The 23,889-nt window shown below is 49.2% G+C and overlaps 1 protein-coding gene across 1 annotated transcript; it reads left to right on the forward strand.

Moving 5' to 3' along the window:
• Nucleotides 1–119: 119 nt before the first annotated feature.
• On the forward strand, nucleotides 120–21,852 carry WDTC1 (WD and tetratricopeptide repeats 1). The gene is made up of 16 exons (XM_015883616.2): nucleotides 120–373; nucleotides 4,313–4,460; nucleotides 6,647–6,730; nucleotides 7,562–7,608; nucleotides 8,827–8,938; nucleotides 9,291–9,478; nucleotides 9,831–10,013; nucleotides 10,293–10,387; nucleotides 11,438–11,553; nucleotides 11,974–12,049; nucleotides 13,300–13,396; nucleotides 14,561–14,734; nucleotides 17,221–17,456; nucleotides 17,801–17,969; nucleotides 18,388–18,580; nucleotides 18,722–21,852. The coding sequence occupies exons 2-16, from the start codon at nucleotides 4,353–4,355 to the stop codon at nucleotides 18,917–18,919; spliced, it is 2,076 nt and encodes a 691-aa protein (XP_015739102.1). The 5' UTR covers nucleotides 120–373; nucleotides 4,313–4,352; the 3' UTR covers nucleotides 18,920–21,852.
• Nucleotides 21,853–23,889: the final 2,037 nt, after the last annotated feature.

The raw sequence follows: 23,889 nt of genomic DNA on the forward strand, positions 1-23,889 counted from the left end.
CTTAGCGAGTTGTCAATCACACGGCGTCGTCGTTCGGGAAGGGCAGTATTCCCGAACTCGATTTACGCCGTTTGCGTGACGTCCAAATCGCTGCGGGTACCCGGGAGGCGGTGGCGCAGTTAGCGTGGCGCATGCGCGGAGCTGAGCGGGGCGAGCGGCTGCGGGGGGTGCTGCTGAGCCCCGTCCAGCTGAGGGGGTAAACAGGGCACGGGCCGGGGGGGCACGGCCAGGGCTGAGCATCAGGGCCCCCCCCCCCGAGCCTCCCCGAGCCCGGGACGCAGCTCCTGCCTCCTGCGGGGCCCCCGGGGCTGCCCGCTGCCTTGGGATGGAGCCTCACAACTTGCAGCGCCCGCTAGGCCGGGAGGCCTGACAGGTAACGGGCCCGGCCCGGCCCCCCCCTCCGCTCCTCTCCTGTCACCGACCCCCCCCTCCATTCGTTGCTCTGTATCGCTCTGTGCTGTCAGCAGCCGCTCCCTGCCCTCAGCTCTTGGCCTATACCCCACCTTCAATCCCACAGCCTTGCCCCCCCCAAAGGCATTAACCCCCCCAGCTCCTCTGTGTGCTTCTCCCTCCCCGAGGTGGGAACTTTCTCCTGCTCCTCAAACTAAAGTGCTGTGGGGCGGCCTTCACCCCACTGCTGCTCCCCCCCCCTTGGCCTGGCTGCAGGCCCTGCAGCATCCCTTCATTGCTGTGCATGGCAGGGCAGAGCCCACCCTGCAGTGCAATGAAAGTTTGCTCTCCACTCCTGGTCCATCAGGTCTCAGCTCTTACCTGTGCTCCTCTGCAAGCAGCTCCTCTGCTGTTGGCTGTGTGTGCAGTGCTGTCTGTCTTGAGTGCTCGCTGCTCCTGGCAGCACCTTCAGCTGGAGCAAAACCTTCCCTTTACTCGCTGTCTGCCGTCTCCTCCTCTCATTCCTCTAGGTTTGCTATTCAATCTGTATACATATGTTCTAATTTAACCCGTGGCCGCTTGGGAAGTCAAGGTATAGAGGAAGTAAGTTGTGAGTCTAAAGAAGCTTGTCGGGTCATGGGATTGGGTTGCAGGTGGCGTTTGGATGCATGAAGTAATTGATAGATGCTAAAGGGGAGGGTCATAGGAATCTTCCTCTGGGATGAATCATGTATCCGCAAAGCTTCGATGTGCACAAAGTGCTGCTTTTTGTTTTGATGACCTTGAGCATGAAGACTGAAAAACTCGGGCTCATCCAGAGGGTACGGAAGGACATTGCTCGTGAAGCTGCTCGGTGGAGATGCTGCGTTGCTGCTGTTTTCAGAAGGGCAGTGGTCGTTTGGTTTGGATTTGGAAGTGTAACCTGTGTCATTGCGTTGCTGAATGAGGTTGGGCTGTGCAGGGGGGTGCTGAGAAAGGAGCTAAAGAACAGCCCCCCCCACATTCTGGCTGCATGGGGACAGGTCAATAGTAGTGCAGCTGAATTGTTTGCATTGTGAACGTTGACATTTTGTTCCTAGAATGTGAGCGAGCGTTTCAGGAAAATTAGAAGAGCCAACTGGTCTTTGGAAGAGCTCATTACCAGGAGCTTAGAGGGCTCTGGGGCTGCTGTTGGTGTAAATAGGGCCCAGCAGATCTTGGGATCGCAGCCTGCGGAAATCTGGGGCTCGTTAATTTTTGACTGTATGTTTTCGAGGCCAAGTGTTGCGAAAGTATTGGGGTGTTTTTTGTTCTCTTGGAGCTTCACACGGCTGGAGCAGGAGGGTCAGACTCAATACAGGTGGGACGGGCCCCCTTATGGAGGAAAGGCTGTTGGGTGGGTGAGCTGGAAGTGGGGTATCCCGGGGGGGGTTGGCACAGTGAAGGTCGCCTCTGGGACTGAGCATGGAGGCACTGATGGAAGGGGATGGTGAAACGTTGCTCCAGCAGTCGTCTGCTATAGGACCAGTAGAGCTTGTGTGATCTCTGAGGCACAGGAAAGTGAATCTGTTTGTGTGATCATGGCTGGTAGTGACAGCACAGGTTTATCCCCAGTTGTTCCTCACCATTGGACCTTGATCCCCTCTTTTCATAAGTTGTTTTTGATGGTCAAATGAGACCATTAGAAACTAGAAAGCTTGCTTTGGCATCTCAGGTGTGTTAGACGTGGTGCCTGGCCTTGGTTATAACATGTTTAAAGTCAGTTTTGAGTTGGATATGTTGCTTAAAACTCTCATTCCACTTTGTCAACCAAAGGGCCGATTTCATCCCTGACTTTGTTCACCTTTACCTCCTAAGAAATCAAGCTGAGACGTGTCGCTCTGATGCTGAGACCTGCTGAGCGATGCTGGGATGCTCCACAACACAACTGGAATCCCAGAAACACTGTGAGAGGTACCAGACTGCAGAGCAGTGCTGTGCTGCCACAAAACCTGTGCTTCAGAATCACCCTCGCTGTGGCAGCACTGACTATTGGAAAGCAAAGGCATCTGTCTTAAGGGACAGTGGTTCTGGGGCTGTGCTGATGCTCATATCTTCCTCTGACTGTGCTGCTCGTACAGAGAGCAGATAAGCTGTGCTGGTGGTTTTGCTGTAGCCTCTTTAGCAGCACATGGGTGGGAAGCATCCAGCAAGGTGGAGGCATTGGGATCTACTGGAATATTGTCCTTCCCATCTCTTTATGCCGTGCTTTGTGCTGCTGATGGATCATTCGCCTCTCTGGAAAGAGTCAGCTCACTGTCATCAGCCCCTGCTCACAGGTTCCTGTGGAAGCTCTGTGTGAAGCCACTGCGTTCCATGGGTTGTGTGGAGGAGGAGGGGAGCTCAGGTGTAAGCAAGTACCGGTGTGCTGTGCTGCAGAGGGGGGGGAGGTGGCTGCCCTGTTGTCTGTAGGTGGAGGAAGCCCTGTGCATCCCAGAGGGTCAATGTGAGGCTGCCCAGTGTGGGATCCAGGCTGGAAAGGTGTCTGTGGAAAACAGAGGTGGGAGACTGCAGGTAGTGCTCAGCCCTGCAGCCTGCCTGGGTGTGGAGCTGCTTGTTGAGTTGGCAGTCCGCTTCTGCTTGCAGAGCTTAGCAGGAAAGGGACTGGAAACCATGTTCTGCCATTAGCATCCAGCAGCATAGCTTGTTCTGCATGGTGTGGTTGTGGCAAGCTGGCCTTGGGCACGAGAATCTGCTGGATTGTCCCAGTTTCCCATTTAACCTCTGTGCTGCAAGCAGCAGGTTCTGCCTTGGCTTGGGCTGCAGGAGAAAGGGAGCAGCTTGATTGCTGCTGCTGTTGTCCCCTTGTAGGCTTGGTCTTTGTGAACAAACCCATCTCTAAGCCTGCATGGCAAGCTAGAGAGCAGGTATCAAAATCTGACAGCTCATCATCCCACTACAAGGATCAGTGTGCAATATTGATGAGGAAATGCACTCACAGTGGTGCCTCTTGCTATTAAGCCAGAGAGTGGAGCAACTATTACTTAACACAGGAGTGAATAATGCTAAGGATGCTTAAAACATGAGGTCTCTTCCTGTGTGTGTGTATGGGGCCAGTCTGCAAACAGCTCTGCCTTTTTCAACGTCATATTTGAGAGCTCTAAAATTGCTGCTTAGGGGGCTGCCATGAGAAGATCTGGCCGTTGCTTTGCTCGTGTGCCATTCCTTTGCTGTCTGTGGGCACAGTGATGCTCCTGCAGGGTCATAGGGCTGTTTGTCACTTGGGAAAAACCTCATTTCAATGAATCAGCATTTCCTTGTTCAAGAGCATTTTTGGCTTGTTCTGCTTGTGAGCACTCATTGAAAGAGAATTCAGAGCCCTTGGCTTATGTAGGGCAGAACAGCATGGAGACCACGAATTTCTCCCAGCTGCACCATGTAAAAAGATCACCCCTTTTCTATTGATGGGGTGTTGTGGTGGTGCTGTCACCTGATGATGAGCTGTTAGGATTTCTAAGGAGCACTTGTGTTTGATTATTTCCACCGAAATAGTTACTGTGATCGAACAGAGCGAATCAGAGAGGAGAGGCTGCCAGAAATGGCAGAGCTTTGTGAGTTCAGGGCGGAATGAGTGGAACTGGACAGAAGTGGGAGAGGCTTTGAAACTGGTGAGGACACACAGGGTCTTTGCAGGCCTCGTAGTGTGGCTTTTCTAGGCTGGAGTTGTGCTCAGGCTGTTTGTTCGCAGTCTAGAGAGGGGACCCCTGACCTGGGTGTTCCTCAGTCCTGTTGTTTCTTCCCATCCTTGAGTTTCTCCAACAGTCTGTACACTGAACGCTTCAGTTCTTGGCCACTGCTGGTTTCAGGGAGGGCAAGGAAGTGCTCGATACCGTCTGTTGTTGTATATGAGTGACCTGATATGTTTGTCTGCCTGTCTTTATCCCCTCCCTGTTTTGTTCTGCAGGTAATTAAATGCCCGTAGTGTGGATCTTCGCTCTGTTGGCATGCTCGGCTGCACAGCGGCTCTTCCAGTAACTTCTCCTCACCCACCCCATTGCAAGAGGATGGCGAAAGCAAACATAACTCGAGACATCATCCACAGGCAGATCAAGGTGTGTGTGAGCTGTGTTCCTTGGGTTGGGTGCAGAGCACACAGCAGTCAGTGCTGTTGCCGGGTTGTGAAGCACCCGTGTTGCCTTCAGCTCTGAAGGGATCTCTGCTACTTGCATATTGATAAGCCGCATAAGAAGCTTAACAGAACAAATGTACGAGGCCTGTCATCCTCCTTAATGAGGCACTGGGGCACAGTGTGGCATAATGAGGATATGGTTCTTCTCCCTAGAAGGAGCACACCAAACTGGCTCAACATGGGCAGATCATTTCCTTTAGAGTGCAGCACTGAAGAGAGAGACCTGGCTACTTGTGTTTGAGCAACACAAAGGACCCTTAGCTAGCTTCCCTCATGAGTTTTTCGCCTACTTCTTTGTGTTCTTTTTGTGTGATCTTGCCATCAAAGGTGTTTTCTGACTGTAGTAAGGCTAATGATCTCTCTCTATCTCTGTCTCCCTCGCTTGCTGCCTTTCTTTTGCTTTAAAGGAGTGGTGTGTTTGCTTCCTTTGTGTAGGAAAAAACTTCAGCTGTGGTCAGATCAGTCATCTGATGGCTGCGTTAGTGAAATATCTCCTAACGTGAAAGGACCAGCTACAGCAGACACAATAGGCAATTATTGCTCAAACTGGGAGGCCTTAAAGCGTTTGCAGCTTTTCTGGTAATCAGCATTCATGAAAATGGACTGGAACGAGGCACCAGGAGCTTGCAGCCCCCGCTTCGCTGTGCAGTTTGGTACCAAACGTTGCATGATAAGCCTGTAATTTAATCCACGTGCAAAGATATATTCTGCTGCCTAACGAGGAAGGGATGGTTCTGTGCTTGCAGTGTTAGCCTGGGACTTCTTCACACCGACTGCTCTGCAAGACTTTCATGTGTGACCTTGGGAAGGTTGCTAAGTCTGACAGTTCCTTGTAGAAAAAGCAATATCCGACTGCACAGAGCTCACAAAGCTCCTGAGGTTACAATAGCAAGGCAATTATAACTGCAGCACCTCGCACTGGACCTGGGAGTGTTTTGGGAATGCTGTCCTTCAAAATACGTCTGGGGGTTTGAAGTTTGTCATGGAAGTTACTACAAAAGCCCGTGTGAGTTTATTAGTTTGTTTGTTTCCAGTATCCTTATGCTTATCTCCATTTTGGGGCGGTGAGTGGAGCTCATTATTAGCAGTGATCTGCAGAGCTGCCACGTATCACACTCGTTCTTTGTGTCCACTCTACAACTACTAATGTGTTCCCAGCACCATAAGTACAAGCTTTGACATCAGTGTTGTCAGCTGTAGATGGTGATAAGTAAGGGGTAGGTCATCTTCACCTGACTACAGCATCTCATGGGGGGACTGAGGCTGAGTTGGGTGCTGGGAGGGAAGCTGTCCTCACATCTTAAGTGTTCCATCCCAAGTATGACTTGCGTTCCCTTTTCTTCACTCCTGCCTCTGTGGTTGGCCTTCTTTCATTGAAGCCATCTGCTAACGCATCTGCAAACTCTGGGAGATCACAGGGGAAACAACTGTCCTGCTTTTCCTCACCTTCATTTGTACTGACGCAGTTCTGTGGCAGCTGTTCTCTTCCCAATAGAACAGGCGGTGCTGTGGTGCTGCAGCTCTGTGCTCCTACCCCATTTCTGATGAAATCAACCATCTCAGGTGCTGTCTGGTGACATTCCCCAGTACATTTCCCATTGGTGGTGGTAGACTTGATGAGCAGTGAGGATGACGTGGAATTGCTGAGGTTACAAGGGCTCGACTCAGGTTGCAAAGTGATGTTTTGTGCTTCAGGATGGATCCTGTGTGATGACAGACTTCTCAGCAGCAATAATCCAGTGCTGTGGACTCAGGAGTCTGTTGGTTTTGGAACGGTTGCCAAGGGTTTGAGATGGGCAACCTCTTTATCTTCCATTTCTGGCATGAAGTGTTCAGCTTTGTCTTGGTGTGGGCACCTTCAGTCCTCATCTTGCTGGCAATTCAATAGACATCATTTCCAACCGCTCCAGGTACAAGGATTCCAAACAACGTGCCTGGTGATGTGAGTGATGTCTTCCTACAATAGGACATTGGATGCCCCAATACCTGGCAGAGCCCCACCTTGATCTGTACCATGCTTGAATCTTTTCTCATAAATCAATAATAATAATAATAATAATGACTATATTGCTTGCTGTGATCAGTGTAACACTCCTTTGCTTCATGCAGGAGCGCGGTGCGCTGGGCTTTGAGCGGCACTATCACGTCACCGATCCGTTCATTCGACGCCTGGGCCTAGAAGCAGAATTGCAGGTAAGTGGGCAGCATCCAGGAAGCAAATAGAGCTACTTGTTCAGTTTACTAGTGAAAGCACAGCGTGCTGGAGTGTGTGGAATTCTCTCTTGTATGAGAGAGGGATGCTGACTGCCTAGTCCTTTAAACTGTATTAAAACCAGGAATAGCTCTGTATGATCTTGTGTGAGTTTTCTGCTTTTCCTAATGCATCTGCAGGAGCCTTCAGCTGGTGTGCATCAGTGAACCCCAGCAGAGGTGTGTGGAGTGGGCAGCTGTCAGCTGCTGAAGCATAGTGCTGTCTAAAGGATGGGTTTGCAGCCTGACACAGATCTTAGGGTTGTCTTGATTTGGGGGAGGAAAGAATTCTTCAGTCTCCCTTTTCAACCACAGCTTTGGTATCAAATGCTACTCGGTGCTCTGTGAGTCTTTCCTGTTGCAGTTGCGAGCTAATTTGGCTGAAGATGTATGATGCAGTCACCCAGCAGCAAGGTGCTTCTCAGAGTTATCAAAAGTGCATTTTCCTTGCAATCCCAGAGAACCTGCACGTGTAATTTGTCAGCCTAGCCAAGGGCTGTTGAAGCAAAGTCACCTTTCTGTGCATACAGCAGGATATAAGCAGCAGCCTCTCAGACTGAACTGCCATTCTATTCAATGCTGTGTTGTTTCTTTTGTTTCATTTTGCCTTTTCTGCTCCAGCTGCTTGTAGCAAGTCTGTGCTTTCCAGAGGTGCTCATGTGGGTGTTCTTTAGCAGGGCTGGAATTGAAGGCTGAGTGTGTCAGAAGAAGTTACGTGTTGCTGTGGAGCAGCTCAGAAGTTTGTGTAATTCTGTCTTCCCTTTTTTTGCTCAGGGTCACTCTGGATGTGTCAACTGTCTAGAATGGAACGAAAAAGGAGAGTAAGTATGTGACTTGTTTGGGGGGGGATCTGACAGCACAGGTTCTCTCAGGAGCTGGATGTGGGTCCTGTTATCATGAACATCTGCTTCCCATTCCTGGTGAAATGGATGGAGGCTCAAGCTCCAAGTTTTGATCTGTTTTGGAGCTCACGCATCAGAGAAGCTGAATCTTATTCGCTATATCTGTACATTATTGGAAGTGTCCCCTTAGTCTGGGAGATGGTCAGACTAAAATGGGGAGATATGGGGGGATAAGATATCCCCCCATATCTTATGGGGAGATAAGATGCTTTTCCGCTCTTAAGTGGTATTATAGATTATAATGGATCTTTAGGATTTGTCCAGCCATTGAGAAGTGATGTTTCTCTGCCCTGTGCACTGTGCTGGTAGAGGCTGCTGCTGGGAGCAGATATATCAGGCAAGGAGGCAGAGCATTTGCCCCTCCATGCACTTTTAGGGCAACACTCAGCTGAGTGGAATAAAGAGTATCTGCATGAGAAATAACTGGATGGAAGGAAGAGCCTGTATTTCCTGACATCCCTCTTATAAAACCCCAGCCTGCTGTCTGGTAGTCTTCAGAATTATTTACCAGTGGAAATTTCATGTGCTTGTGAGAGCTCTGCCTCCAAGGAAATGAGTTTAAGGCAACCCAGGGTGCAGATGTCAGATTCTTTTGCTTCACCAGAAGATAAATGTATAAGGCACGGATAGATGTACAAATGCCTTGTAATATTGCTGCCACACCCTGTGCTTAAAAAGCAGCCCATGAGTCACTACGTGAGCCCTGCCTTGGGACTGCTTGGGCACATCCAAAGTCCGGGGATGAATAGCTTGGCTTGAGTTCTACCATGCTGTAGGAGCACTTAATGCAGCCAGGCTGATAATGAACACAGAGACCCTGTGTTTCATTGTTGACCAAATGCTCCTGGTGTTTCTGCTGTGACATCTGAACCTGTGGTGAGCTAAGATGCTAAATGAAGATGAAAAGCCAACCTTGCTTTATTTTCTGTGGAACTGCTATTTGGCTGGTTTAGCTTCCTGAGATGGCTGGTATGTGGGAAGCATAAAGCAAACATAGCTGTGTAAAGAGGGAGGAAGAGGGGGTTTCTCAGAGCTGGATTAACTTAGTGACTGCCTGTGCTCAGACCAGTCTTAGGAACTGATCACAGCCCAGAACAGAAGAATATGGGATGCACCCTTCTTTTCTCTTTCTTTTAGCTTGTTGGCCTCTGGCTCAGATGACCAGCATACCATTGTCTGGGATCCTCTGCACCACAAGAAACTCCTTTCTATGCACACAGGACATACAGCAAACATCTTTTCTGTCAAGGTATGTGGTAAGGAGGACTAGTTGGGTAAGAGAATGGGCTATTTAAAAGCTGCTGGGAAGCACTGTAATGCAGGCAATCCATTCCCCTGTCCCCAGTCATTTAATAATTCTAATGTGAGGAAAAATGGCATTGCATCTGGTACCTGTGCTTCTTAATTTGTGCTCTCAGTTCACGCAGCTCCTTAACTTGGCTTCTTATCTCTGTGAAGTCAGAGGGAATGGTTGGAGCTAATCAGGAACTAAAGATATGTGATGAAGAAACCATTTTGTGTGTTACTGTCAGTGGGGACTCTTGAAAGTGCATAGCAGCGTATGTGGAATATAGTTTGAATGTCACATCTGTCTTCCCCAGTTCTTGCCACATTCAGGGGATCGGATCCTCATCACAGGAGCTGCAGATTCCAAGGTGCATGTCCATGACTTGACTGTCAAGGAGACCATCCACATGTTTGGAGATCACACCAACAGAGTTAAGCGGATTGCCACAGCTCCCATGTGGCCCAACACCTTCTGGAGCGCAGCAGAAGATGGGCTAATCAGGTACAGAACTCATTCTGCCCTGAAATGAAATGGATAATAATCCACTGCAGTGTGTACTAGGCATAAATTGAAAGGCAGACAGTTTGAATACTATGAGCTCCAGCTCATCTGAAAGGAATCATCTTGAAATGTAGATGCATTTGATAAATATGGTACCCAGCTGGTGTGTTTTCCTCTGAAAGTGAGTCCAAGGAAGGAATAGCTGCATCAAATGGAAAGGAGGAAGGCAGGTAATGCCACTGTGGTGATTTGAGAGGCCTTCAGCTTGGTCACCATGGAAAGCTACACTTCTCTTCCTGCTGTTGTCGTTCTCTGTTGGCACAGATTGCCTGACTCTGTCCTCCATTTGCAGGCAGTATGATCTACGAGAGAACAGCAAGCGTTCAGAAGTCCTGATAGACCTGACAGAGTACTGCGGGCAGCTGGTGGAAGCCAAATGCCTCACAGTCAACCCCCAAGATAACAACTACTTAGCAGTAGGGGCAAGCGGACCCTTTGTGCGGCTCTATGACATACGCATGATCCACAACCACAGGTAACAGCAGCTGGCTTTTGACTTGAGTGGTACAGAAATCTGTGCAAGGCTTTGGTGGGGAGGAGGAGCTGCAGGGATCTCTCTCACACTAGTCTCACTGCTGTTTTACTCACTCTTTTCTGTCACCCAGAGTCTTTTTCATCCAAGCAAGTACGTGGGGTGGTGTGAGGCAGGTCTGATTGTGAGGGCTTCTGCTTATGTATGAACAGAAAGTGTCAGCAGGGCTCAGGCTTCCAGCTTGAATGCCGTGATTGTAACACTGGTCTTCTTTCTGGCTAGAAAAAGCATGAAGCAGTGTCCTTCAGCTGGAGTGCACACGTTCTGCGACCGGCAGAAGCCTCTCCCGGATGGCGCAGCACAGTACTACGTGGCAGGTACTGGGGGAGACTGATGGGGCTTTAGATTAACGCCTGACTTCTACTCATCACACAAGGAACCAATGCTTGAAAGAGCGCTTCTCTAATCGAGGGATGTTGTACAGAATTGCAGATTATTTTGCTTCTGTGCTGTGAATTCTTGCTTATGCTACCAGCCTGCTTTCCCCAACTTGGCAGCGATGTGTGTTGGTGAGCTGGCCTTCCTCTTTGTCTAGCATAAATGTCTTCAGTGTCTTTTTGTCAGTTTTATTGCAAAGTCGAGGACTGGATAACCTGAGGAGTCTAGACATCCTTCTGGAACTGGTTCCAGCGAGGGTGCTGTTTAAAGCCTTCCTGGCACAGAAGTGGTTTGTCTTCATTCTGCAGCTGAGGAGTCAGGAATGCGTTGTCTGGGCAGTGTGAAGGCATTCTTCTCCAGTGCTCATTGTATATGATTTTTCCCCAAAATGTCTGTAGGTTGTTGGTTTTTTTTATTAATATCTTAGACCAACACGTCCAACAGACCAGTGCTGACAGCTTTGCTTCTGATGAGTCCCACTAGAGGATTTCGTAGGTCCCCTGAATTGGTCATGCAACACATCTGCTGTCTGAAGCAAAAGAACCCTTGTGTGAGCTGAATATTTAGGAGCCTTGGTCTGATTGTGCTAAGGGCTTTATTAAGGAAACCTGATTGGACAGTCGGAAATGGAGCTGTTTGTTCGTGGCTGGCCACAAATCGCAGAAGCTAAATCCTTAATGAATCCATAAAACCAGGATGTGCTGGGTTCTGCAGACTTCAGTTAGCAAGCTAGCTGAAATCTGGTCTTCCCTATTTCATGGAAATAGCCTTGCAGAAATAGCACATGCAGCACATGAAAAGGCAGCTTCGTACATCTGAGTGTTTGGGTTGCCAGTTCAGCAGGCAGTGATAGGAAATGGAAGATCACTTGCTGTGTGTGCTTTATGCTCTTGCTCTCCTAACAACTTCTTGTAAAAGCACAGGGCTGGTGTAGGACTAAGGCAACAGTTCTGAGTTATTCTAATCCTGTGGACCTCTTCCCTTTGCAGGACACCTTCCAGTGAAGCTTCCAGACTACAACAACCGGCTGAGGGTTCTTGTAGCTACGTATGTCACCTTCAGTCCTGATGGCACCGAGCTCTTAGTCAACATGGGAGGGGAGCAGGTAAGAAGTAGGGAAGAGTTTGGCAGGAAGCTTCAAGTGCAGTTGTGTTTGCTGGCTCACCATTGACCCAAGCTCTGGGGCTGCTGCTTACCCGCCCATACATGTTTAATTTGTTTGTGATCACTGTGTTAATGAAATAGTTAAAATATCTTCTTGTTTGAACTTTGTGAATGGGTTGGTTTGAACCTTGTGAAGAAGACAAAGCTCCTGTTTCTCAGTGGTGTCCTTTATAAATGCAGTGCTGGAATGCAGCAAGACACTGGCACTGCCATTATTTTATGGGCACACGCCTATAAACAGGATGGAAGATAGGCAATGTTACTAACACCAATGTGAAACCATTTAGCTTTGTTTTATTTCTGTCCCTTGAGCATCCGTGTATCACTGACTTTGTTGTCAACTGCTTTCTTCTTTTCTTAGGTCTATTTGTTTGATCTCACATACAAACAGCGGCCATACACTTTCCTCCTCCCAAAGAAATGCCATACTTCAGGGGGTAAGTGTGATGCTGTCATGAATTAAGTGGAAGGCAGAGTGCAACCGTGTACTGTGCAGCCCTCATTTGGGCAGGCAGGAAGGAAAGGAAGTAGGGCATGGCTGTTGGTGGGCTGTATCTGCATTGCAGCTCATACTCTGAGCTCTAAAACTCTTACACATGGTGACAAAACTCTGTGGAAACGTGTGTCTGGAGGGGAGAAAGCTGCTGAGAATTGTTGGTGTGTGTGCACTGAGAACTCTTAAAGCTGTACCTAAAGAGTAAGGCAGACTTTGTAGAGTGATTGAAGTCTTAGTGCCTTGCCTTTAACTAAGGGGGAAAAACTTTTTATGCAGACACATAAAAAATGGTGCAGTGTTTTTATTTGATTTTATATAAAATGTAGAATGCAGCTGTTATCCCTTTAAGCACCCATTAGGAAGGAGACAGAACAATCTCTTTCCTGGTCTAAGAATGTGGCCTGGCATTAATCTCCCTCCTGCTGGTAAGCTAGTTGGTTCAAAAAGCCATTTACTTGACAAATAAGTAAATCCAAGAGCCTTTTTATTCCCTGCCCTGTTTCTTACAGGGCCTGTTGGTACACAGACCCTGCAGGCACTACGCAGTGAACATCTAGTGCTCTGTCCCTGGGGCAGAGGCCGACTCTCTCTTATCAGGGAGTGTTCCCTGCCCAGCTCTGCTCTCAGGGTTCAGTCTGTGTACTCAGCTCGCCTTGGGCCTTAATCTACCACTCACATCCTGGTAGCAAATAGATGTCCTGCTTGCTGTTCTTCTGTCCTGAATGCCTGCGGGTGATCTGTGCTGTGGTATCTGGCGAGGTCATACTTTACATGGCAGGAAAAAGTTTGAACAGGTTTGTAGTGGTATGGTTTCAACAAATGCTCCACCCTTTTGGGTACAGAAAGTTCAGGCAAGGACTATGAGAAGGCAGCACGTGTACTTCATGTGCATGCACGTCTCTGCATACTGAGAGCTCTGAGCTGTTCTGCTGAGCAGTTGGATGGTGTCCTCAGTTTCCCAGCCTCTGAAGTGGTAGAGATTTGGTGGTAGATATAAGAGGACAAATCAAATCCAAGCAGCTGGAAGACAGGGATGTGTGGAATTGTGAAGCCTGTTTGGTTGTGCTCTGAATGGTGCTGTGGCATTGGTTCAGCTGTGCTGTAAAATTAAACCCCAGAGTTTCAGGGATTAATCTGTATAATCCATGTTGATGAGTGGCATGTTTGTATCTTTTCTTTCCTAACCTTTAGAAGTGCAGAATGGGAAAACCTCTACCAATGGAGTGTCGAATGGCATCCATCTCCACAGCAATGGCTTCCGCCTGTCAGAGGGAAGAGCACACGTGAGGTAAGGCAATAGATCTACCTAAATGAAAGCGTGAGGCTTTGGTCGCATCCTTTTCCTTTTTGCAGGGTTAGGTGCTCCTAAACAAGGTGTGAAGTGCAAACCCACTTGCTTTGTTAGCGTGATTGTCAGGCGGTCTCTGTCTTAGGGGCTGTATTTGCTCCTGGTGTTTGGGCAAAGAACAGGAATCAAATCAGGCTGTAGCATCGTAGGAGAAGCATGGTCTACTAGAATGCATCGCCTCTTGTGAAGAATTACTGCAGACAGAACTGAAGAATGCCTTTCTGTGCCTGAAAGCAAGGTGTTCTTAGCTGTCCTGAGCAATCTTACTTCCTGACTGACAGGAACTGTGGTCAGATACATGGGAGTGGCTGTCGGGCTGAAAGAGCTTTGCTTCCTTTGGCTGGTTTTTATTTTTTGGCCCCAACGTGCTGCAAACTGCAGCTGACAATGGCTTTACAGTAACCACAGTGGTGTTTTTGCTCTTGCAGTCTGCACGTGAGCTAGGAATAGATGGAGCATTCCTCCTTCTTACCACCCCTGCGGGTTTTTTTTGCCCCTTAGGTGCGGTTGGGGCGTAGCAGAAGCAGACATGCAGCACATCTTGCTGACTGGTTTTCCTCTAGCAGATGAGATGCGGTTAAGAGTCAAGGCACAGTTGCTTGATACCATATATGGACTGTCTAGGTTCTACCAAAGTCACTTTGTTGAATGCTTTCAGCTTGCTTCCTCTAGATGGCCCCTCCACTACAGCAGCAGAGATGCTCTTTTCGCTTTGCTGAGCATGGGCCTTGTGCAGCCCTGTGGACTCAGATGCTTGGTTTCCTTCTGAATTTGCAATCTGTTATACACTGCTGAAGGAAGTTTGGACATGCATATATATAAAGCAGTCAAAGCAAAGATGTGTCTGTGAAGTCTGAAGAATGAGACACTTGAAATACCCACTGTTAAGTTTCGAGTCTGTTTCTGTATATGAAGAAAAACCATCAAAGGATTGTCAAAAAGGAGCCTTTCTCCTGATTTCTTGTTATTTGGGTGCAGGGTCTTGGAAACTTCCAGTGTGAGGTCATGCTTGCTGGCATCTAAGCTAGAACAAAACACTTCAGGTATTTAACTGGGCTGGAGCATTAGCAGGTGAGGCTTACCTGTATTACTTTCTTCTTTCAGTCCCCAGGTAGAGTTGCCTCCATACCTGGAGAGAATCAAGCAGCAAGCCAATGAGGCCTTTGCTTGCCAGCTGTGGACTCAAGCCATCCAACTGTACAGCAAAGCAGTTCAGAAAGCCCCCAACAATGCAATGCTGTATGGAAACAGAGCTGCTGCCTACATGAAGCGCAAGTGGTAAGTAAGCAGAGCTGTGTGGGACATGGAATAGCAATGCTTAGTGCTGCAGGCAGTGCTGGTGTTTGATTTCCAAGAACCACAAATGCTGTGCTATCTGCTGGGAAGCACCAGGCTTCTTTATGCGTCGGGTTATTGGATCCAGCCTTAAGTGTGCATTGCTTCTGGCACAGAACAAGGAGATTGTACAGCAATGTGTGCTGGAGAAATTTGGCCACAGATACTGTGCAGGTAAGCACACCTGGTAGTAACTCGTCATTTAGCCCTCTGGTATGATGAGTAATGTTCTGTTCCTTTCCTGTTTAAAAGGAAACCAAAAACCCACTTCTGAACAGCAGCATTAGGAATGTCTCGCAGGGTGATGATGTTTCTTTTGATAGCTCTGCTCTGTGTTAGAGTATGTCTGTAAACTTGCTCTCAACAGGTGAGGTAATGGTTACTTTATATTATAACATGTCCTGATACCAGATTGTTGTAGGACTGCCTGGAGTTGCTTTGGTTGCTGCTTGACCCAGGAGCTGGAGATGCTACTGGTTGTTCCCAAGTTACCCCAGCGAACCCACGTTCCTCTCAGCTGGATGCAGACCTCTCTGAGGGATTAGACAAGGTGGCAACTGGTGCCTCAGAGTCTGGGAGAGGTTCTGTCTCGATTGTTGTAAAACACATTGTTAGCCTCTGCAGTGGGTAATGTCCTTTCTGACCAATAGCCAGAGCTGCATCTGCAAGGCACAGCTGAGTTGTTTTAATATCTGTCCCCTTGAGCAGAGAAAGACTGAGTAGTGTGGCTCGCTATTAACATACTTAAAATAACCGAGGTCCTTCATCTACATTTGCTTTACAAGGAGGAAGTCCCTGGTTTGAATTTTCCCATCTCCTTGCCAAGATAAAGAGCAGCCAGCAGTTGTTGTGACTGCTGCTAACTGGCCTGCTGGCTGGTTTGCAATAGCAGAGATTTGGGATATGCCTCAAAAAGACCTCCATGTTCCTAGGGAGAATAACAGTAGGTTGGAGTTAAGGGATGGAAGGCAGGAGCTTAGTGCTGATCTTAGCAAATGGTGTTTTTCTTATAGGTGTCTTTTTTCCTCCCAAAGTTTGTTGACAGATCTGAACCTTTTTCCTTGTCAGCTGGCGCTTGCTACAGTTTTCAGTAGCAGGTTGATGTGAAAATGTATTCACAAAGGGTTTCTGTGGTGTGCAGTGATTAGAATGCAAATAGTGCTGAGCTGATACCTTCTCAGGTGCAGAGATGTGTTTTTCTGCTAGGAACAGCTACTAGTATATGGCAGAGGAAGGCTGGGATGTCACCGAGGAGAAGAGTGAAGCAATTGGACTGTGACCCACACTGAACAACCCCAGATCTCTAAGGTGTCCCTTATGTTCAGGGCAGGAGCAGCCATAGTGCTGCCCTGCAGATGGCTGCAGCTCTTGCTTTTGTCTCGTTCTGAGTAGCAGGAGAGATCCAGGAAAAGGAAGCTCTGACTTCCTAACCTCCCCTTGCTCACCTTCCTTAAGATGCCCTGCATACTCTGCAGCACTTCCAAGACAGTCCTTCAAACACTTGCTCATAGGAGCCAGCTGCATCCCTCTCCAAATTGCTTTCAGCAGCTTGTTGGGTTGTCTGTGGCTCTAGTTCAGTTTGAGGGGTTTTTGAGGGTGGTAAAGCAGTGAACGGCCCCGCCACAATAAACTCTATTCCCTCCTTATTAGAATAAAAGCTGAATGCTGTGCATTCGGTCTCCTGGCTTCACATGCGGTGCTGCAAAGGTAGATACAGACCTCAAGAGCACAAGCCGAGGTGCCTGTGCTTCTACCACCACTGGGATATCAGGCATGGGCACCAGTAACACTAAATAGGACATAAAAATTAGTTTACATTACCAATCTGCTGCAATGCTTATCTCCCATACAACAAGGTTTTTTTGTCTTTTTTTTCCTCATAAAAGTGGGAAAAGACCACTGCTTTAGATACGTACCCACCAGGACTGTGAAGCTTGGTGGTTGTTTAGTTCCTCCCCATGGACTGTGAGTGGCTGTGGGCAGGAAAAGTGCTGCCATGCTGAGCGTCCACAAAGGGGCACGCGTGAGCTGCTGTGCTCTGAGCAGCCCCCGCTCACCATGCAGCACAGACCTTGCCTCTGCTTGGCCAGAGGGCTTGTGCATCCTCCATCTTCAAAGGACTTCCCTAAATGTGTTGTATCAGTGAGCTCTGTTCTGCAGGATTTAAAATGGCAGGTCAAGGCTTGCCTGCATGGTCACTTGCAGGGCTGCCTGTTTATGCATGGAGGTGCATTCAAGAAGCTGGCCTTGGTCAGATGGTGCCCCTGGGACACAGCAAATGCCATTAACATGTGAGCTTGTGGTGTGTCTGCTTGCAGAGAGTGCTGGAAACAGCAAGCTTAGGAGCAAAGCAATGGCTGGGAGGTGGCAGTGCAGAGTGTATAGTGTTTCTGCCTGGGCTGTCTAACCCACCCCTTCCTTTTCTTCAGGGATGGGGACCATTATGACGCTTTAAGGGACTGCCTGAAGGCCATATCCTTGAATCCATGCCACCTGAAGGCCCATTTCCGTCTTGCTCGCTGTCTCTTTGAACTCAAGTACGTGGCGGAAGCACTGGAGTGTCTGGATGACTTTAAAGGGAAGTTCCCAGAACAAGCACACAGCAGTGCCTGCGATGCATTGGACAGAGACATCAACGCAGCCCTCTTCTCTAAAAGCGATAATGGTGAGTGCTGCTGTTCCATGGGGTTCTTCAAGGTCACTGTAAAATCTAACGAACTGATGAGGAGTTTTCTTCACCTGCCTCTATGAGGTAAAGCTCTGAGTTTGGAGAGGTTGTTACTGTGCACAAGAACTGCCTGTTTTTTTCCTTGTATCTGGTCCTGGTTTGTTCGTAAGTGAGAGGACGGTACATGGTAGTCTTTTGTATCTAGGAGATAATATGGAAGGAAGCTTGTGCTCTAAGGCCTCTCCTTGATGAAACTGATGAGCTGTTCCAGAATGAACTTTCTGTTGTGCAGAACGTGTTCCTCCCCAGATTGTGATGAGGGAAATCTGTTCTTCTTCCAGCTGAGGACAAGAAAGGGGGTGGCCCCATCCGGCTGAGAGCCACAGGCCGCAAGGATTCCATCTCTGAGGATGAGATGGTGCTGAGGGAGCGCAGCTACGACTACAAATTCCGATACTGCGGCCACTGTAACACTACTACAGACATCAAAGAGGCCAATTTCTTTGGCAGGTACGTTGGCAGAGCGTAATAGGGATGCAGGACAAGTGTATGAGCAGCTGCAGAATGTTCTCATCCATTGGATGAAGCCTCATGCCAGGCCCGAGTGACTGTTCATTAAGTGGCACTAGCCCTGGTTTGCAGGATTGAGAAAGGTGACAAGCTCTCATCCTTGTGTGGCTGCACCAGTAATGGGTACATAGCAGATCCACAGAGGACTCGGTTGGGCTGGTGTTTCAGAAAAGCCATTCTGGGTTTGGAAACATGAATCCTGGGGATGGAGGGAACCAACGCAGGAAGCTTTATCTGGATCCACAGGCATCAGGGTAGCAGCCTACTGATTATAGAAGCCAGCTGGGATTCTCATGTCTGCTAGAGACTGGCTTTGGCTCTGAGCTGTGATCTCCAGTCTCTGCTCCTTTTGCCCTAGCAATGCACAGTACATAGTCAGTGGGTCAGATGATGGCTCCTTCTTCATCTGGGAGAAAGAAACCACCAACCTCGTTAGAGTGCTGCAGGGAGACGAGTCGATTGTGAATTGTCTCCAGCCTCATCCCAGTTACTGCTTCCTGGCCACCAGTGGCATTGACCCAGTTGTACGACTGTGGAATCCCCGGCCAGAGGTAAGGACTGTCTTGGTGACACGAGAGGTAACACAGACCTCATCTTTCCTACTGGGATCTCTTGATGGTTGCAGCAGCTGTAGCAGCCCCTCTTTGGTCCTATCCCTGCCTTGCTGAGTTCCCTCCTTTCTTGTCTTGCAGAGTGAAACCCTTAATGGCCGTGTGGTAGTAGACATGGAAGGTGCTTCCCAAGCTAACCAGAGACGAATGAATGCGGACCCGCTGGAGGTGATGTTGCTGAACATGGGGTACCGGATTACAGGACTGACCAGTGGTGGGGCTGGAGGCTCAGATGATGAAGACAGCTCAGAGGGGCAAGTCCAGTGCCGGCCCAGCTAAAACAGAACTGCCTCTCCTCCCTCTAATTGTTTGGCTGAAAGGGAACCTAGTTTCCTTGGTCCTGAACTTTCTCTGATGAATGACTGCACTGTATCGCACTATGCACAGAGTAGGACAAACTGGCAGGGGCAGGAGCGGCCGTCTCCTTAAACCATTACCACCACCTCCTCCTTCTCCCATCATGCTGCTGAGCAGCACGGCAGTGCAGCCTGGGGTTTGCCTTTAGTGGAACGTAGTCCCAGCAGGGATCTTCGAGTTGTCCGTAAGCAATGTATGCTGGTGACTATCTCCAGAGCTGCTGTCTGACCTGATACAGAGCAGTGTTGCCTGCATTCGTGCATTTGCAGAAGTGATGTTAAACTGCAGAATAAAATGCAAACCTAGCGCAGGGGTTATGGAATGAATTTACTGCAGTGATCTTGGTCTTGAAAGCCTGACTCTGCTCTTACGCTACCAGCCTGTCTAGAGGCCCCTGGTTTAGGGTTGTTGGCCACGAAACACCTGTTTTGACCCTTAATGTCTGTCTTCTGGCTTCCATCTCTAACGCGTTGCCATCATACATGGCTGTGTTGTGTTAAGGACTGGATATTGCCTGTCTTGTCCCTGGGCATCCATCTTAGTTGATGAATCAGCGAGGGCAGCTCAGCAGGGCAGGATGTGTTTGCCCAGCTCTGATACTTTCTTCTGTGGTCTGTGAACCTGTGGAGAAAGGTGACAGTGATGGGAGCAGGTCTGGTCAGAGCCCAGGACTTGTGCAGCTAAAGCTGCTGAGGAAAGGGGCTGGTAACAGCACTGTCGCAGAGCTTCTCTCTCTATTGCCTGGAACGTGTGTAGCTGTGTTCACCTTCTACTACTCTCTTCGTCACCAGTGTTGGAGCTGAGAACGTTGCCACCACGTACATGTTGCACCCAATGCTCTGAGCTGTAGACAGCAGCGTTTCTATGCAGTTGGCTGCTCTGTCTTGGCCAGGCTGGGCCTGCTCTGCCTCGCTGTGTAACATCTGATGGACTAATGGTCCTCTCAGGAAAACCTCCTTCCTCTTCCCATTCTCCACACACTGGCTCTGGCTGCGAGGCCAGGAGTACGCCTAGAAATGCAGCACTGTACTTCCATTCCTTACCTTCTCATGTAACACGCAGCTCTGTTTTCCCCTCCTGCAGTTGCCAAACACTAAATATCAAATAGATCTTACACAGCTGTGCTACAACCGAATCTGAAGAGGTTGCTTTTTTTTTCTAGGACTATCAACTAAGACCAAAGAGCCCCTGGAGATCTTAACTGCTCTGCGCTGTCTTGTGTCTCTTACTGCTGAAGGTCTGAACATGCTAGCCTTGGTCCCAGGGGTGAGATGTGTGTCTGGGAGTATGTGAGCATGTGTGTGTGCTGCATTAGGGCTGTTCTTCCATGTGGTGCAATCCCTGGTCTTCCTGTTCCTGCTGTGGAAGGATGAGAGGCCTCCCTTTCCTCCTCTGGCTGCTTCTGGCTGCCAGGCGTTGATGAGAGAGACTGCACACTGCTGACTGATCAAGGTAACTGGCTTTTTCTCCCTTCCAGAACAGTCTTTATGAGATGAGTGAGCCTTGTGCAGGAGGGAAGGAGGTCACAGTCTCGTAGCTGGCAGCATCTCTCAAAGGATGCTTGCTGTTCCTTGCAGAGAGATACCTCCCCCACTCTCTCCTTGCGGTTGCAGTGAAGCTAACTGGGATCTGATCTCTACCCTCAGACAAAGATGTCCATCTGCTCTGTCACGTGTGGCTGAAGCAGAACCTTGGCAAGCCCTGGTCTTGTGGGAGCGTGCCCCTTACCACCAGGAAACAACTGGCTGCCCTCGTGCTCTGCTGAGCTGGGATGGCAGACTTCTGTTTTTCAGTTCAATCAGGCTCACCCTCCATCTCCTCTCCTGGGACGGATGGTCGCTGCCACTTGGCTGCTGAGGGCACGTCTGCTTCTTTTCAAGCAGTTCCAGTGCAGTAGATGCAACTTGTTACTCAGTTTACCTGTTTGGCTGCTTATTCACTTCCCCCACCCCAGGTGTGCCCTGGCACTCAGTGCTTTTCAAAACCCAGAGGCAGCAGAAAATTCTTCTCACTTGAGTGTCTTTTTGATGTGGTCTGGCCTTTTCTTTTTCGCTTCAGGCTTTCCCCCACCCCAATTATCACACTCTTTATTTTCACCCCCCCAGCTTTCGGCAGGCAATGTCTCCAGCCTTGATTTTGAAACAGGGACTGAGAAGGAAAGCTCTGAAAAGAACAGACCTGTCCCTCCCCGTTCCCCTTTTGCTGTGGCAGCTATTTTTCTGTTGTTTTTACCTTTGTGAGACAGCGCAGCTCTTTTTTTACCTGCCGGTTGCAGTGTGAGAGCGATAAGATTCCCTGCCTCTGCAGTGGATTGCTTTTTCTTAATGGCTGCTTTGATTAAAACAGATAAATAATAATGGGAGAGAAGGGGAGAGCAAAATCTTTCTGCCTGTAGCCCCTTTTCCCCCCTGTTGCAGGCAGATCGCCTGCTTGGTCGCTTGTTAATGAGGAATTTGTATTTATTGGTGAAGGAAAAAAAACCAACATGCTGGGGAAGTAGGGAGAAGATGTTGCTTTATTGACCTCTGCTGTTTACTTCGACCCCCTCTTCGGGAAAGCTTCTTCCTGCTCTTTCTGGTTAACTCTTTCTAGCCTGGGATATACAGGGATGCCTCCTTTATTTTTGTATTCTAGCGATGGACTCTCTGTAAGGAGACTCTAGGATTCTCTTAGTGTTGCAATGACCATTATTTGTAGCCTTTTCGAGTACTAAAGATGATCATCTCGTAAACTTTGCCCCTGCGGTCGTAGAGGTAACACACAAGCCTTACTGCCCTCATTAGAAGGAGCAGAAAACTTGTTTCTCTGGTCCCTGGAAGAGAAAGGGTTAAGCAATTAAACAGTTCTTTGTTCTAGTTCTTTCTTGGTGTCGTTTTGTTGGGGTAGGGGGTTGTTCTGGCTTCCTTCCACCTTTCTGCTCTATGGAGGTGGATGGGGTGGGCGGAGGGTGGCCTGGTTGGGCTGGATCCTGCCTGTTGTGATGGAGAACTCATTTGGGAAGGGGGCTGGGGAGCAAGGGATGGGGCACCCCCAGCTCTGTGCAGCAGTGCTGATGTCTGGAGCACTTGGGCAAGAGGCTTTAAAGCATCCAACACTCAGCACCTGCTCCAGCACCTCCCAAATACTTCCCTGCCCTCCGAGCGTAGTGCTGGGCCTTGAGTTAGAAAGCCAGCCTGCTATTTTCAGCATCCATTTGAACTCCTCTCTCCGAAATTCCTGTTAGACACCTTTCAGCTGAAGGCCTTTTCAGGCCTCTTCATTTCAAATCCTGTCTGATAAAAAATTATGACTTTAAAGGACTGCTCTGCTCTAACAAAGCAGTGTGCATCCACAGCTGGAATTGGCAATCAGCTAATTAGGTCAGCTCTTGGCCTGGACAAAGAGGAGGCATGGAAGGGGAAGCCGTGTGGTTGAATTGTGGGTGGAAATGGCAAGAAGGACCTAGAAAAATGGGTTTTATTTGTAACTCGAGTAAGAGGATTGGGTTGGAGGGGGAGTGGAACGACGGCCCTGCGGATGAGCTCACTCTTCTCTGTTGTAACTGTTTGCAGTGCCAGGAACAAGTCTGCAAAGGGCTCAAGATGGCTCCTGTGTGAGAGCAAAATGAGAGCAGGATGTCAGAGAACTGCCCGCTGCTGCAGCGGGGAATTAAGTCCTCTGCATGTTATGCTGCTTGTGCCTCGTCCAGGCCTCATTGCTGCAGGAGATGAGGCTGATGGGCAACCCCTCTAGGGAAGGTGAGGAGGAAAGGTGAGGTTTTTATAGTGGATTTCACAGCTGAGGAATCATTGTGACCTGCACGTGGCTCTTAGAGCTCCTCCGCTCTGCACCCTGCGTCCCTGAGCTGCTGGCTTTCCCTTTAAAGATAAAAGTTGCCCCGTGGACTGGCTGCGTCTGTAGGAGAGGAAGAGGAAAACGAAGCTCTCAAGTGACAGGGAGGCAGAAAAGACCTGAAGGTTAAAGCCGAGGGCTGAGATGGCTTAGAGGTTTGCTTCTGGGCTGGGTGGCTGAACCTGCTTATGTTCTTGCGCCGGTGAGTAGCACCATCATCAATACAGATGAGAGCGACGTTTCTGGTTCACGCTGAGTGATTAGAGGCTGTCAGATTGCAGCAGGCACAGACCACAGGAGAGGAGCAACAGCAACGCCAAGCAGCCACCCCAGCATCACCTGCAGGGCGGGGGAAGGACGCCTTGGTGTCCTCCATCAGCCTGTGTCTGGGTGACATTTTAAATGGGCTCCTGCATGCGGTGTTGCCTGCTGCTGCTGTGGTTGTCAATGTCAGAAGGGGGAGGGGATCTGTTCCTTGAGTGGTTCGGTCCTGGCAGTCCCTGCAATGTTTGAGCTGTCACAACAGGGAAGGTTCCCAAGGAAGCCGCTCGCTGAACGAGAGCTGGCTGGGTGCCTGCTTCTCTCAGGCTCAGAGATGAGCCGGGGTAGAAAAGGGGAAGTAACCCAGGGCTGAGCTGCAGCAGTGCTGGCATGCAATGGGGTGGTGCGGGGTCTGAGCTCCTCCTTGCCACGCTCTCAGGGATGCTCTGTGTCCCCAGGGTGTGAGTGTCACGCTGGTGCCTGCAGGAAGCAAAGACTGCTGTGCTGAGGACATCTCAGGCCCACAGGAGCTAGAGCTGCTTCCTCGCTGCCAACAGGAGAGGAGCCAGCGGTGGCAAGTTGCTGGCAGAAATGGGAGCGAAACCTTTTGTTTCTTGTCAAACGAGAGACTGCAGAAACAATGGTGGCACTGTTCCTGCTCCCTACGTTAAGCCACTATTGTAGTCGGGCAAGATAGCTGCAACAAAATGCCCGGCTGTTCATTTTATGCATGGAAAACTTCTTACCTGCTCTACCCCTGCTCCCCACCCCCCTACAGTTTCTTTTCCAACTGCAGCTAT

The sequence above is a fragment of the Coturnix japonica genome, chromosome 23 (assembly GCF_001577835.2).
Source record: "Coturnix japonica isolate 7356 chromosome 23, Coturnix japonica 2.1, whole genome shotgun sequence".
NCBI classification, from domain to species: domain Eukaryota; kingdom Metazoa; phylum Chordata; class Aves; order Galliformes; family Phasianidae; genus Coturnix; species Coturnix japonica.